We start from the raw sequence: 13,694 nt of genomic DNA, 5'->3' as shown, positions 1-13,694 counted from the left end.
AGCCCTGGAGCTCAAGATGGAATTCTCATGGAAGTACTCAACTCATTCTTTCACTAGTGAAAGAAATCTGAAGCTTCATTCCTGGACAACTCACCTAGTCTTCTTAGCTGCTGAGAGGACATAAGAGTGCTCCCGTGGGGCTGTCTTCCTCAGAACACCAATTGCAGCCTGGGACCTGGGGTAGTATAAGGAGAGATGGGTATCAGTCTAGCCTCTCTGTCAGTCTAGCTTGGGATTGTTCACTGGCTGACTCAGGAGTACACTGTGGGGTTGAGTTTGATAAGTCAGGGTAGCACTGCTCTAAGAACTGTTCAGAGTGACAATGGATACTGAGGGAAGGACCCTTACTTAGGGAGCATGGAGCATGTGCCCAGCCCTGCCCAGCAGTGCTGACATGTTCACATTGGTTCATTGACTCTCCCAACCCAGACAAGTGGGTGCCGATATACTCCATCATTGACTGATCCTGATGATTTGACTAAATGCACATACTTAAGCAGGTGACAGAACAGCATTCAGTAGGAACCACCATTGGAGCTTCTTATTCATTTGCCTGCCCCTGCACTATCGAGATTTCAGGCCTTGTGCAACTGTGGTCTTTTTGTACAGAACAAACAGCCTTCCAGGGCCTTTAGCAAGGGGCTGTCACTATGCTTTCTAAATCACATATGGATTGGCAGATGCTGGCCTTTAGCTGGGCTCCTTCTGTGTAAGCAAGGGGCATTTGAAACTCTAGATCCATTCCTCCACTCAAAGAACACCGCAGACACCCCTCCACTAGGGTACTTTGCCATGCATATTTTTCAAGTTCCTTGGGAACTTTTGAATCTGCACATGAGCCTTTTTTTGTGCACCTCTGTTTCCTAGATTCTATCACTAGAAGGTTCTCAGCCTCCTGAGCTGGCCTAGCACTGAGAGATAGTTCTGGAAAGACTTCTGGAAAGACATGGGGTATCCTCATGATTTATGTGTTATGCATGTTGTACTCTGGCTCGTATGAGTCTTTTCAGCAATCTGTGAAGACCCTGGCCCCTGCCCTGCCCATGGGTATGCCCATAATGAACACCATCACCTCCGTTTCTGCTCATCTGAGGTAAATGGCACCTCCTCTTCCTCAGTCCCTGATATGGAGCTGCGCCTGATGTTGTATGGTGCTCTGTGGGGGAGAGATGCAGGTATGGCTCTTCTTCTTTCTTGTCCTTCCTGTTCCCTGCTACAGGCTACCACCCTCAGCATCTTGATTTATTGTTATTGCAACACTGAGCCTTAGCTCATGGCACTTGCTCTCAATTAAAAACCAGCACTCTTTTCTCCTGTTTTTGGTCCCTCAACAGGCAATTGCAGTTTCACTACTTCCCTAGAAATACTTGCCAGCTGTGCCATGAAGCAGGTATAAGCTGTATAAAGATGTGGACTCCTGAGAAGTGCTGGCACAATCCAGACGTCTGTCTAGAACAGTCTAGGGTCACAGTCTAGGGACCCTTGGAAGGAACCTCAAGGGAAGCTCAGCTTTAGATACAAAATACCCACACCAATAGTCTATGGGGAGAGTGAAAACCTAAGAAATATCATGCCCCAAAGCATAGCTCAGCCCTGCCCAGCCCAGCCCAAGAACCTGAGACCTGAATGGGGAAGGGTCGTCATCTAGGAAACCCAGAGAGTAAACAGCAGGCTCTATAGCTATGGCTCATGGTCCACTATCCATATGCTCCTTCCAGAAGCTTCTAACAGTCTTTGCTTTGCCTCCTATAAGAAGTGTATTGGGCATGGCCATTCATTTGTCTAGAGTTTTGTCATCCTTTGTTCCATGCTACATCTATAAGTGGCAGGGGTTGTTAAGCCACTAGGAATAGCTCTCCCCAGGTTGTGCTCAGAGGTAAGTGTCCACCTGCCCTCAGCAGGTTCAGTATCTGGCATCATTGTATACTCACAGCTTCTTATAATCTTCCGTAGTCATCTTATAGCAGGACGATTGAAGAGGGCGACCAGAATTAGCTGCTCCCAGCTGCCCAGAAGCACTAGAAGAACAAGTCATTTCCAGCTTCCCAACCACAGGTCCCCTCTTGCCTCTAGGTTTACCAACATAACCCAGAAGAGACAGGACAAGGGCCACTGGGAGACTGTCTTCCTGTTGGCCCTGCCAGGCATTCTGAACAGGGCAGACCCAACTGAGTAGGAAAGAGCCCCCTGGTCTCTCTTCCATATCTTCTCCAATAGTGCCCCAGTTTTGACTGGTATCAAAGTGTTTAGGTAACATGATGCCTTGGTGTACTGGAAAGGTGAACTAAGCACATGGCTCAATGCCCTCAGAAAGGTGCCTGCTGTGAGACCAAAGGGATGAAGGGTAAGTAAAATGAAGATGTATGAGCACAATCCACATCTCTGTCCAGAGCTCTTCTCCCTGGGTGAGATCTCCCCCTCCCAGCCTCTGTCCCTGGGAAAAAGCCAGACAGGATATTTCCTTACTGCTCTGCTAGTCCCCTCTCAGACTTGGCTCTGGGCAAGGCTCTCCCAACCTTCCTATTGACCATCTAGCCAGGATGTACCTTCTTGGAGCTCCGTTGGTCTTAGAGGGGCGATGCTGGGAGTGGGAAGAGCTATCTATTGTTCGGGTGAACACTCCCCTACAAGAGACACCAGAAGGTATTGAGAAGTCTGGGTGTGGCTCTAGTGGCACGAGGATGCAGTTAGGGTCTGGAAGTCACTTACCGGATGATGTATCCAGCTGGAGCCCTTGTGTTTGGAGACCTGCCAAGAGAAAAGGAAACATAAAGGGAATTGTGGCCTTACTATGGATTTCAGACCAGTTATTCCATCCTATTTCCAACTACAACAGCTGATAGATGTCCTAATACAGTAGCCAGGTGTCCACTCTGCTCCACATCTCTCCTTCAGTCTCTTCCAGGAACACTGCCATGGCTAACTCCTCCACAGCCATGCTGATCATAGCCTAACTTATAGCAGGTACCAGGCCAGGCTTGCTTTATGGTTGGACATTTACTGCAGAGTTCCAGAAGTCTCTGATCTGCCAGGCACTGGGGCACTTGAATGAGAGATCTGTCTGTTCTCTCCTGGATCAGACTGAAAGTCCTTTGGTCAGAGCCCAAGCTGACCTCAACCTGGGGCTGAGTTGACAGAAGGTAAAACCCTATGGCCTTCCCTTCCTACTCCTCTAGAATATTTCCTCCTCTGGCCCTTGGGGCACTCACTCTCAAACGGCAATGGAAGTAAGTGTAAAAGCAGAAGGCTTAGTCTGTTGAGTACTGGGGCTTGTTTGTCAATGATAGATGGGGAGCACTACGGAGGGCACGCCAGAAACAGTGAGAAAGGGGGCAATCTCAGGCTTAAGGTAGGGCCCCTCCAAAGATCTGGCAAGATGACAAGGACTTAGCCGAGAGTTGTTCTATTCAGCATATGAGTGCTCTGGGCTCCAACAGTGAGGCAGGTCTAAGGGTAGGTACCACAGAACTCTACTATTCACTCCTATATACCTTGTTCTTGGCAGATTCTTGGAGATGGCCAAGTTTCAGAAACACTAAATGGGAAGTTCAAAGAACATTACAAATGACTCATTAAAGGTCCTCCATGCCCTTCTCAATTCATGTTCCCTATGTGCTCCCTCTGTGAGAGCTACACCCTTGCAGAAGAGTTCCTGGGATCCACTTAAGAGTGACCTAGGTGAACACCTCTTACCTGACATTTGATTCGTCTCTGACAGATGAGAAGGATGTGGCTCGGTTTTGACTTGAGAGTGGGTCTCTGCAGAAAGACAGGCACTGAAGACAGTGGCTCCCATGTTCCTCACTACCTCTTACCCCTGTGGCTCTATCACAAAGTTAGCCTGATGTATACCACCACTGCACTTCACCGTCCCCTTTCCTGACCCACTTTACAGGTAGGTATGTGATTACACATGCCTCTCAGCACATAGGATTGTGATATTTGTGGCTGTGTTCAGGTTTTGAAGTTTTAATGTCGCCTGGCTGACCAATGTACACACAGCCTGACCGAAGTTTAGATGGCAGAATGTCCTCAGCATCCTTAGGAAGAGCTAGGTCATGTGCCCCCACTATTGCTGCCTTCCCCTATGGCCTTCTGTCCTGGACTTACATGGTATGGTCCTCAGAGTTGCCATGCTTCGTGATCCAGCTCTGGTCACCCTTCAGTGTAGTCCGTACTTTCATCTGTCTTAGGATATTGTTGCGTTCCTCTTCGCCAGATGATACAGGCTTCCCTGGCAGGGGCAAGGCTAAGAGCCTTAAACAGGGAACCAAAGCCCCTAGACCCAGGACCCTTGCCAGCCACCCATTATTAGCTGCACGGGCAGTGTTCACAGCCCTCTAGGGGTTTGCCTGGGATAATTCAGGCAGACATGGCACTCAGGCTCACCTTTCCCAACACCTCCTAATGAAGAAATACTCATTATGTTTATCTTTCAGTCCTGTAATTAGTGGATTCAGTGGGCTCCTGGGAACAAACACAAACACAGATCTGTTAATACATGAATTGTAATGGCTTGTGGGTCACCATTAGAGTTTGGATGTAGTTTGTCCCCTAAAAGCTCTTGTGTTGGAAGCTTGGCCCCAATATAGCAGTATTAAGAGAAGACACTTAAGAAGTGAAATTTGGGGAAATGGGCAAATGACTCAGTCAGAGCTGGCCATGGTAACACATCCTTATGCTCTAGCACTGGGAAGACAAAGACAAGAGGATCCCTGAAGCTGGCTGGCTAGTCAGTCTAGAAGAACCTATCTCATAAAATAAAGCAAACAGTGATAGAGACACCTGATATTGACCTCTGACTTTGACATGTGCATATGAACATGTACACACATGTGTGTGCATCCATACTTAGCCCCTTTACCCACACATCCACACCCATTCCCATCCCCACCCCCTCACACAAAATAAGGTTGGATTAGATAATTGGGAGAGCTTCTGTATAATGGAATTAATGTCTTGAGAGAAACTGGTTACTTCTCATGAGTGTTTGCTATCAAAAGGCGATTCTGCTTTCTCCCTGGCTTTCCATCTCACAAACTCAGGTTCTCCCACTTGCCACTGTAATGGCACCAGCCATGAGATCCTTATCTGAATCAAGCTGATGCTACTGCTCTGCCCTTGAGTCTCTATAAGTAAGTGAATATATTTTCTCTTACCTCACGCATGACATCATAGTAGACAGATAAGCCTGGTGTGATCTTGGCACACCAAGGTCATGCAGGTTTCCTTTCAAGTATCAGGGGTGACAAGAATTGGTGGAATTCAGAATGTATGAGAGAGGTCAAGGACTAAGCACACATTTCACTGTGGGTGCTACACCTACCTGTATAGCCATGTCTGCTCACGTGGAGAATATGGAAACATGTGGGCGGTCAAGAACCATCTGTTCTAGTCAGTTATTAATGGCAGACCACAGAGAATGCTAATGGAAAGACTCCGGGGAAGGGAGCAGGTGGTAATAAGGAAGTTCCAACAGTGTCATGGAGACCAGTATGGCAATGAGCCAGACAGTAGGATTGAAGCATATCTCAGGCTACCACCTTTGAGGGCAGGCAGATTATTTGGAGGTAGGGCAAGGGCTCAGGGAACCAGCTGGACTTGACCATCTTTCTTACACTAGCTGTCAGGCCTTGGGCAAATCAGTTAATCTCTCTGCGATGCCTCAGTTTTATCATCTGTAAGATGAAAGTGAAATGATCTACATTGCTGGACTGCTGTAAAGTCAGGAATATCATTGGCAGCTGGGCAAAAGCCAAGTGCCTTTAAATCTGTTTGCTGGAGGAAAGACAGCTAGTGTTCTCTAATCAGTACAGGACAAAGTGGGTATGTGCAGCCCTAACTGAGGTTGGCTCCCCATCATGTTTCCTTACAGGGACCCAGTGCTAAAGAGTGGCCTCAGCATCAGATGAGGAGACTGGTAAGAGCCAACAGGTTCCTCATAGTCTGTTCTCCAGGCTGAGAGACCCAAAGCTGGGGAAAGGAAAGGCCTATACTGTGGCTCCTTTGGACATAAATAGAGCTTTGGAGGTTCAGAGGTGTGGATAGAACAGAAAGCAAGGCCCTGGCAATGCTAAGGCAGAAAGGTCTTTCTCCCTGGGGTCTGCCACTCCCCTGGGTCCCTCCAGGGCTAGGCTTTGACCAGTTCAGTTGTGCCAACTAGCAGGACCTGGATATGTTTTCGTGGAAGTCAGGACACACTAAAAGAGGAAGGGAAGGAGGCCAAGACCAAACTAAATTAGCCACATCAGCAAGAGCCTGCTCTCCCATAAACTGTACCAAGTGAGCAGTCCAGGCAGGCTGAACCTTCTACATGCCAGGAATGGAACCTCATCATGGCACTGAAGCTGCCACATCAGAGTTCAGTTGCTCTTATGGTTGCATAAATCCAATTGTCTGCATCCTAGCAGACAGGTGTAAACCACATGAGCCAGAATGCATGGTACAATCAGTGCCTGTATGCAGACCACTAAAGCCTGAGTCTTCAGTCCCTAGTTCTATTCATGCTATCAAATGTGAAAACCTTGGACAGAACTACATCTCAGAAATCCAATTACCTTTCCAATAACAGTAAACCTGAAAGGGCCTAGGAATGTAGTGCAGTTGGATCAGTACTTGTTGAGCATCTGCAAGGTCCTTGGTTCAATTCTCACCACCACATAACTAGGTCTATGGTAAATTCCTGTATTCTTAGCACAGGGGAGGTAGAGACAGTAGGATTAGAAGTGCAAGGTCATCCTTGGTTACACAGCAAGTTCAAGTCCAGCCTGGGTTATTTGAGATTCTCTATTGAGAAACAACAAAGAAAAAGTTACTGCTGAAATAGAATAAAGACAAGTTCAAGTCAAGCCTGGATTATTTGAGATTCTCTATTGAGAAACAACAAAGAAAAAGTTACTGTTGAAATAGAATGAAGACTAGGGTAGCTCACTGGAAGAGCCAGGTCAAGATACCCCAAATTTGCTCCCAGTCTTAGAAACTGATTTTGGTGCTAGATGTCAATAGAGATTAACTGGGAGTGAGAAAGAAGCAAAGCCTTTAACATTATTTTGTTTTCATTCATTCATTCATTCATTCATTCTCCCATCCATCCATCCATCCATCCATCCATTTTCCCAGGCTGGGCTTAACTCACTATATAGCCAAGTACGACATTTCCCAAGTGCTGGGAATATGTATGTACACCACTACATTTGCTCTATGCAGTGCTATGGACTAAATCCAGAGCTTCAAGGTAGGCAAACACTCCACCAACTGAGAGAAATCAGTGATTATTTTAGTGCCTAAGGGTATAGGTAATAGGGTTTGTTTCCATGTTGGTGTGCTAGGCACTGGTCTGAGTGCAAGTAAGAATGGAAGAAGTAGGAGGGGAGAAGAGCTTCATTCCCAAAGATAAACTGTGATACTTTATGCCCAACTCCACTTCTCCAAGCATGCAAACTTTTTGCAGGGATCCATCTCTGGCTTTGCCAGGCAGGGACCCTGAGAGCAGCCAGGTTTACAGAGATCATATTATAGTTGTTTCCTAGTACAGAGTCCATGCCTTAGCCCTGGATGGACTCCCTAGGCATGAAAAAACTAGCAGGATAGAACAAGAGCATGTGACCCAGTGTCTAAATGCAGATGGATCAAGTGATATCTATATGAATCCATTTAAGGCTGGTATTCCCATAATAGGTGCCTAATATCAGCCTGACATGAGGCTGTGTTACAGAAAAGTTTTGCCTGCAAGCATTTTTGTGTTGTTTGGAGGCAAAGACTCCACATGTTCTCACAGAAGCAGAGGCTTGGACATAAGGATAGTAGCAAAGTAGTACTAAGCCCCAGGCTCTGAGAAACTTGCTATCAAAGATGAAGTCAGCCAGTGCTAATCTCTTGGGTGGGCACTGCTTGGGATCAGGAGCAGTCTCAGAGATTCAGTTGGTCTGTGGGAAGAGCAATGCATCCTCATACTAGCTCAATCACCCTGGGCAAACCCTCCTCCCCACATAGCACCTTGGTCCCTCACCACCATGTATGGGTGCAGGACCAAACTTGAAAAAAATCAAAATCTGTAAGGGAAACAGACCCCTAATGCTATAGTTGTCCTCTATGGTTGTCCTGCAAGAGCTTGGTTTGGGCTCTACAATTCTGAGAATCCAAACTTCCTGAGCCCCAGAGCCCAGTCAGATTAGGTACCTCCTTGGCCAGAGTACTTCCACCCCTTTCTTCTTGCCCAGTCCAACTTATGCCAACAGATGCAAGGATGGCCTTAAGGGAGCCCTGTTATCAAAATGTGCCTGAGACCTTGAATCTGTCTTTTCCTGTGGGGAAAGCAGAGGCTTTAGAGCAGCTTCTCTGCTCATCGATGGAGCCCAAGAAGAGCTTGCTGCTTTGTATGTGATGGTGATGAAAGGCCAGCATAGTAGTGAAAATCTTGGCTGTGGCAGTCTCCCTCTAGTGGCTGCATAAGGAAGTGCAAGGATGAGCAGGTATACCCGACAGGAGTATGAGGGGCTAAGAAATGCTAAAATTCAGGAAACATAACCTCAACCCCCCTCCACACACACACACAGAGTCAGCATACTTAGCTGTGCTCGTCCAATCCCTTGTCAAGGAATGCACTTGGCCCACAAGCTGGACCTAGGCTGACCTAAACTACCACTCAAGCTGCCAACTTGATTCTCTCTCCAGGCCAAAAGGACTGGAATGATGAAATGTTCCATTTGTGAAACAGGTTCCCTGTGGCCACATTTTGTAACCCTGGGCATTCGGATTCCTACTGTCTTGCACTGGAGTCTCAGCAGCAGTCAGTAGATGGGTTGCTTTCCAACCATAAGGAGCTAGCAGAGACACTACTGTCACTGGTCCAGGAGGTACTGAGATCTAGTTGCAAGTGATTTAGAGACCTTAGACAGTGCTGGCTCTGCCAGAGCTAAGGCTGAGCAGCAGCTGGCTCTAGTATGAGCTCCTGAGTCTGCTGCTCAGTGTACAGGTCCCAGGAATTGAAGGCTGGGCCCCTCTGGCAGGAGTGTGTGGCCTGTTTGCAATGCTCTAGTCCCTGGAGCTCTCGCCTGCAAGCCAACAAGGCAGCAGGAAGGAGGTATACTATGTGGAAAAAAAAAGAGTTGGAAGAGACTTGGGTTGCAGAGGGAAAATGTAATATGGAAAAAAGTAAGCATAGTGGGAGGGGTGGTATTTGTAAATGTGCTTTACAGGTAAATGACTTCTGCATGAAAGTCTGGAATTTCACCTCCCACCATCCCATCCCCAAACCACAGATTCTAGACTTTTTGGCGTCTGTGCTAGAGGAATCCTGGAAGGAAGATGTCTGAGGCAGGGCAAGTCCTTTTCAATGGGGTAGGGAGCTGAAATCCCAGGGGAAAGGGGTGTATTAAAAATGCTTGAAGATGTTGGGTGACTTAAGGGGTACCTTGGCCTACAGGACCATTAAGAGTTGCTGAGAAAAGCTCTTAGAGATGCCTCTGAAATATCTGGATGAGTGCAGCCTGCTGAAGATACTGGAAACCATCTTGCTCCCAACAAGACCTTGGCTCCAATTCCCCATATGAGCTATTTACTTTGTTACTATTGTCACTTCTGCAGCTATCCAGCAAGAAAGGGCACAGAGGAACTCCTACACCTTCCTCCACAGTCCTAGGCACCTCTCTCATATCTTTACATCACGACAGTTATTTCTGCAACCTGAAATCTAAGGTCTTAAGCCAGCCCTACTCTCTCAGAGATGCTATATCCATCTGCAGATGGACATGCCATGAGGTCAAAAGGGCTGAGGATCCTGGAACCAACATCCCTCCATCTTTCATGTGTATCCCGAGTCCTCACAGCTGCTAACTGTTCAGCCTTTTCCTGAGCACATATGATGAAAGGAACTCAGCCCCATTTGCTCCTAACTTTGGCCAAATTGCTTTTGTCCATCTTGAAAGTGATCCTCTACTGAGGATGAAAAAAAGGACTACCCACCAGCTCCTCTAGCAATTCAAAAATGTTTCTCTTTACAGCCTTCTCCCCACCAATCCCTCTATACTCTCTCTTGTATTTTTTCCCTGTCCATCTCAAGCCCAACGTCCCCTTCACTCCACCCTTGCTTCTACAACTACCCCATTTTGGATAAGAATATGGAAGCCAGGAGAGGAGAATGCATTTGCCCAAGGTCACATTTTCTTTGCTGCAACAAGCTCCTATAGAAAGCTACCAGTCAAGCTGGGTGCTGGGTAGATAGACAAGAGTCAGAGGAAGACAGACTGGCCCTGCAGGCCCTGCCAGGGTGCTGCATTACCCAAGGAGGTGCCCTTGGATCAGGTTCTAAACTATGAAAGAATGAGTAGGAGCTGAGTGTGCGCATGGCCAGAAATGGTAAAGCAAGGTCTGCTTTTTGGGTTTTGTGGGTTTTTTCTCTCTTTATAGGCTAAACCAGGCAATGCCTGATGTCAGCATTTTCAACAGGGATCCCCATTTGTGTGTCTGGAATACTGGTGCTTCCTCTCTCCATAGCAACCTTCTGCCACATCAAGCTCTCTGGGAAAGTGACTTAGTCATCAGAAAGTGGTGTTCTGAGCCAACCATTACAGGGATCAGCCCAAGGGGGCTGAACCTCATGCCTGAGGTGTGCCTACAGATGGAACCAAAGACAGGGACCACCAACAGCTACTGCCATTAGTTTGGGTTTGCTCACCACTGGCCCCAGGGGCCAAGTCTTCTCTGAATCTTGGGTGTGTCTCCAGAGGTCCACAGCCTCCCCAGGCCACCAGCAGTAACCTCAAGGGCAGCTGTGCAAGAAGAGGGGCTCCAAAGCAGGCATTAACAAGTAGGTAAAAAACTGCTCTATGTACTCTTCAAATTCCCAGCTTCCCCTCAAAACATGAAATGAGCACTGCCCACAGGAAAAGACCAGACAGTGTTCCTGAAAGCAGCCTTTTAGTTTCTTCAGTAGATAAATTCCCCAGGGACATCTGCTTAAGCTGTAGATTCCTCACCTCTGAGTTTGAGTTTGCACATCAGCCCTGGAGAACAACATGCACAGAGTCTCTAGATCTTGCGTTTTCCAGCTTCTTTTCTATCCAGACCCCCTCCCTCTTCCATGCTCACACTCTCTTACTTTGGTCATTCTAGCAGGGACAGTGAGCTAAAAAGACCTGCTAAACGTTTCCACATGGATCCACAAGAGAAGGTAAAGGGCCTCCATTCTGTGTCTTGGTTTGTCTTTGGGAAAAATGAACTGACACCAGCTATGCCAATGGAGAACCAGCTGATACCAGGACCAGGGCAGTGTGCTAAGGGGACTGAAGGCAGATCAGGGGGAGGAACTATTCAACATATCGCCCATAGCAGGGTGTGTGGTCAGTGAATATAGTGTCTTTATAGCACCATGGGTAAGAGAAAGGCCCAGAGGTCACACTGAGTTCAGAGCCCAGCTCAGCAACCATCCACTTGATCAGACCTGTGCATACCACCCAACCTCTTACGGCTTTGACTTCCTATCTTGTATTCAAGTAGCTTGATACAAGGAGAGCGTTTAACTTAGGACAGTATTTTCCTCTTCAATGGTCATGGGAGCAAGAGGTGAAGTGGGGCCTAGTTTGGGAGAAAGAAGCCAGACAAGTTGTCTGCACCCAGGCCCAGTACCAACCATGGGTGCCCAAAGTCTGTAGTGTAATAGGAGAAGTTTCGCCAAGCACCACATCCCTAAGGAGCAGTTCCCCCAGACCCCCAGCAAGGATCCTGTTCCATGTCACTATAGAGCTGGCAATGAAGGAGGCCTCAGGGTTTAGCAAGCAGAAAGAAAATTTGTGTTATGTGTGACCCAGCATGATATAGGGTACAACTTGAGGCAACATCAGTCATATATGGAGGCTTCAATGAGAAAAGAGAAGGGCAGGCTTCTGGCTTTCATCAAGCAGAATTCTGCACCAAAGCCAGAAATGGGGGTGCTTTCTTGGCACACAACTGAAGACAGTTCAGGGAACAAGTACCAATGCCCACCTCAGCCAGGTCCCAAGTGCTAGGAAACCAGAGTCCCTGCTCTATCAGGTCTTAGAAGGCCCAAGGCAGTTTGAGGAAGGACTTTGCTACATTCTAGTTGTTCCTGGGACCACTACTCTCAAGTTGTGAGGGTTTTGTCCTGTTATGATCCAGATGGCAGCTCCTTCTGGAGTAGCCTAGCTCTTTAGAGACTTCTTGGTAAAATGTACGGCTGATTTCTCTCCTATCACTCTTGACTTGCTCAGTTTTCAAAGTTTCCCTCCTCCAAGGAACCTTCCTAATCTTTCCAGCTTGGGTTGCATCCCTGAGCCAGGTTATTAATGCTTTTCACTCTCAAAGCTGCAGCACCCTCTATGGTCATGAGCCATGTTTGCCACTGACTCATGAGTGCCCAGAGGAGGAAAATGAACAGATTTTGAGCATCTGTTGTGTACTTGGCCTTGACCTAGGCACCTTCTATCAATTCTGCTCCACTGAGTGCAGAGCCCCAGCCAGCGCTGATTATTGACTGGGAGCAGAGCAGTTGGGATGGTTCTGTTTCTTCCAATCTTGTAGTGAGTGGGCTGAGGGTGGTGAACAGCACATTCTCCAAAGCCCTAGAGCAAGTTGTACCTGGTGTGTGTACCTGTGCCCTGGAGACTTGTTGGCACCCAAGCTGGCACTGTTTGTGCAGATGAGGCAGTTGAGGCCATGGGAAGAACTTCATAAACCTCCTACTGCAGCTCTCCAATTCAGAGGCCCTCACCACTATTCAGGTTTGTCAGGCTGTGGAAACCTGCTTCCTGCCCCAGTCTAAGCACCATGACTAGAAATCCAAAGAACCGTGAGAGCAAGACAAGACTAAGAGCAGGTGTCACCACCTGCCTTAATGTCAAGACTCAGTACAAATGGCTTATGGAGAACACAACTCCACAGCCTTGGAGGGGAAGGTGGGCCTGGTAGGCTTCTCCTTTTCATCAGTGGAGCTGCCAGGTACCACAGTGCAGAAGGAAGTGGCAGAGCACACAGGAGGATCTGAATTTTCAGCCTTTCCAGAGGCCAAGTTATCATTAAGCAGTTTCAAAGAGGATGAGGCTATTGGCTCCCCCCTGCCCCCGCACAAACAATCCAGTCACAGAGACTGTGCACAGCAGATCCCGCTGATAACACCACAGTGACACTTGATTCGGCGCCTTCTGTCTGAGTATGAGCAGCAGCTCCCTTCCCAGCCCTGTGGTCGCCCAGTGCCAGGTACATGTCTATCACAAACCACCATCAAGTCCCTTTGCTCTGGACTCCAGGCCAGGGGATTCTTGAATAAGCTTGCCTCTGTATCTCAGTTTCCTCATCTACAAAATGGGCACATTTTACTAAGGATGGGGGATTCTGTGATGCTTGCAACACAACTCTAGGTTCACCCTGCGCCTTCCCCGCTGGCAGTCTACTAACAATCGGTCTCATCCACAAATGAGTAGGACAGAGGGACTAGGCCAGCCATAGAGCCACCTGCTTTTGTTGGTCACTCTGAGGACTGTTGCCTGTTTCTTCACTCAAGGTGAAAAGCAGAAACCGAGGGTACTGCCTCCCTTGACAGGAACCCCAAGAGGGATGCTTGGAGCGAATATGAATTATTGGTAAGGAAACCAAACCAGGAGGACACAAACTGGGTGCTCCTTGTTGCCTCCCGGTGGTCGGGCCACTTCTTTAGGACGGCGACTCAATAACCCTACCTG

The 13,694-nt window shown here is 47.8% G+C and overlaps 1 protein-coding gene across 7 annotated transcripts in view; it reads right to left on the bottom strand.

Moving 5' to 3' along the window:
• Positions 1-4,492, bottom strand: part of Znf185 (zinc finger protein 185 with LIM domain) — a 32,738-nt gene extending 28,246 nt beyond the window's left edge. For 5 of the 7 annotated variants that reach the window (XM_031363826.1, XM_031363861.1, XM_031363869.1 and 2 more), the window contains exons 1-8: positions 4,390-4,492; positions 4,111-4,234; positions 3,694-3,759; positions 2,710-2,748; positions 2,547-2,624; positions 1,932-2,018; positions 1,073-1,156; positions 95-175 (exon numbers count right to left, since the gene is read on the bottom strand). In XM_031363826.1, the coding sequence (XP_031219686.1) occupies positions 95-175; positions 1,073-1,156; positions 1,932-2,018; positions 2,547-2,624; positions 2,710-2,748; positions 3,694-3,759; positions 4,111-4,234; positions 4,390-4,423 (593 nt within the window). In that variant the 5' untranslated portion in view covers positions 4,424-4,492. The remainder of the gene's footprint in view (positions 1-94; positions 176-1,072; positions 1,157-1,931; positions 2,019-2,546; positions 2,625-2,709; positions 2,749-3,693; positions 3,760-4,110; positions 4,235-4,389) is intronic. The other 2 variants (XM_031363853.1, XM_031363846.1) reach the window with 2 other exon arrangements.
• Between the last annotated feature and the right edge of the window lie 9,202 nt (positions 4,493-13,694).

This window comes from Mastomys coucha, chromosome X, assembly GCF_008632895.1.
Source record: "Mastomys coucha isolate ucsf_1 chromosome X, UCSF_Mcou_1, whole genome shotgun sequence".
Taxonomy (NCBI): domain Eukaryota; kingdom Metazoa; phylum Chordata; class Mammalia; order Rodentia; family Muridae; genus Mastomys; species Mastomys coucha.
Note: the sequence above shows the minus strand (reverse complement) of the source record. Positions and strands in the feature narration are given on the sequence as shown.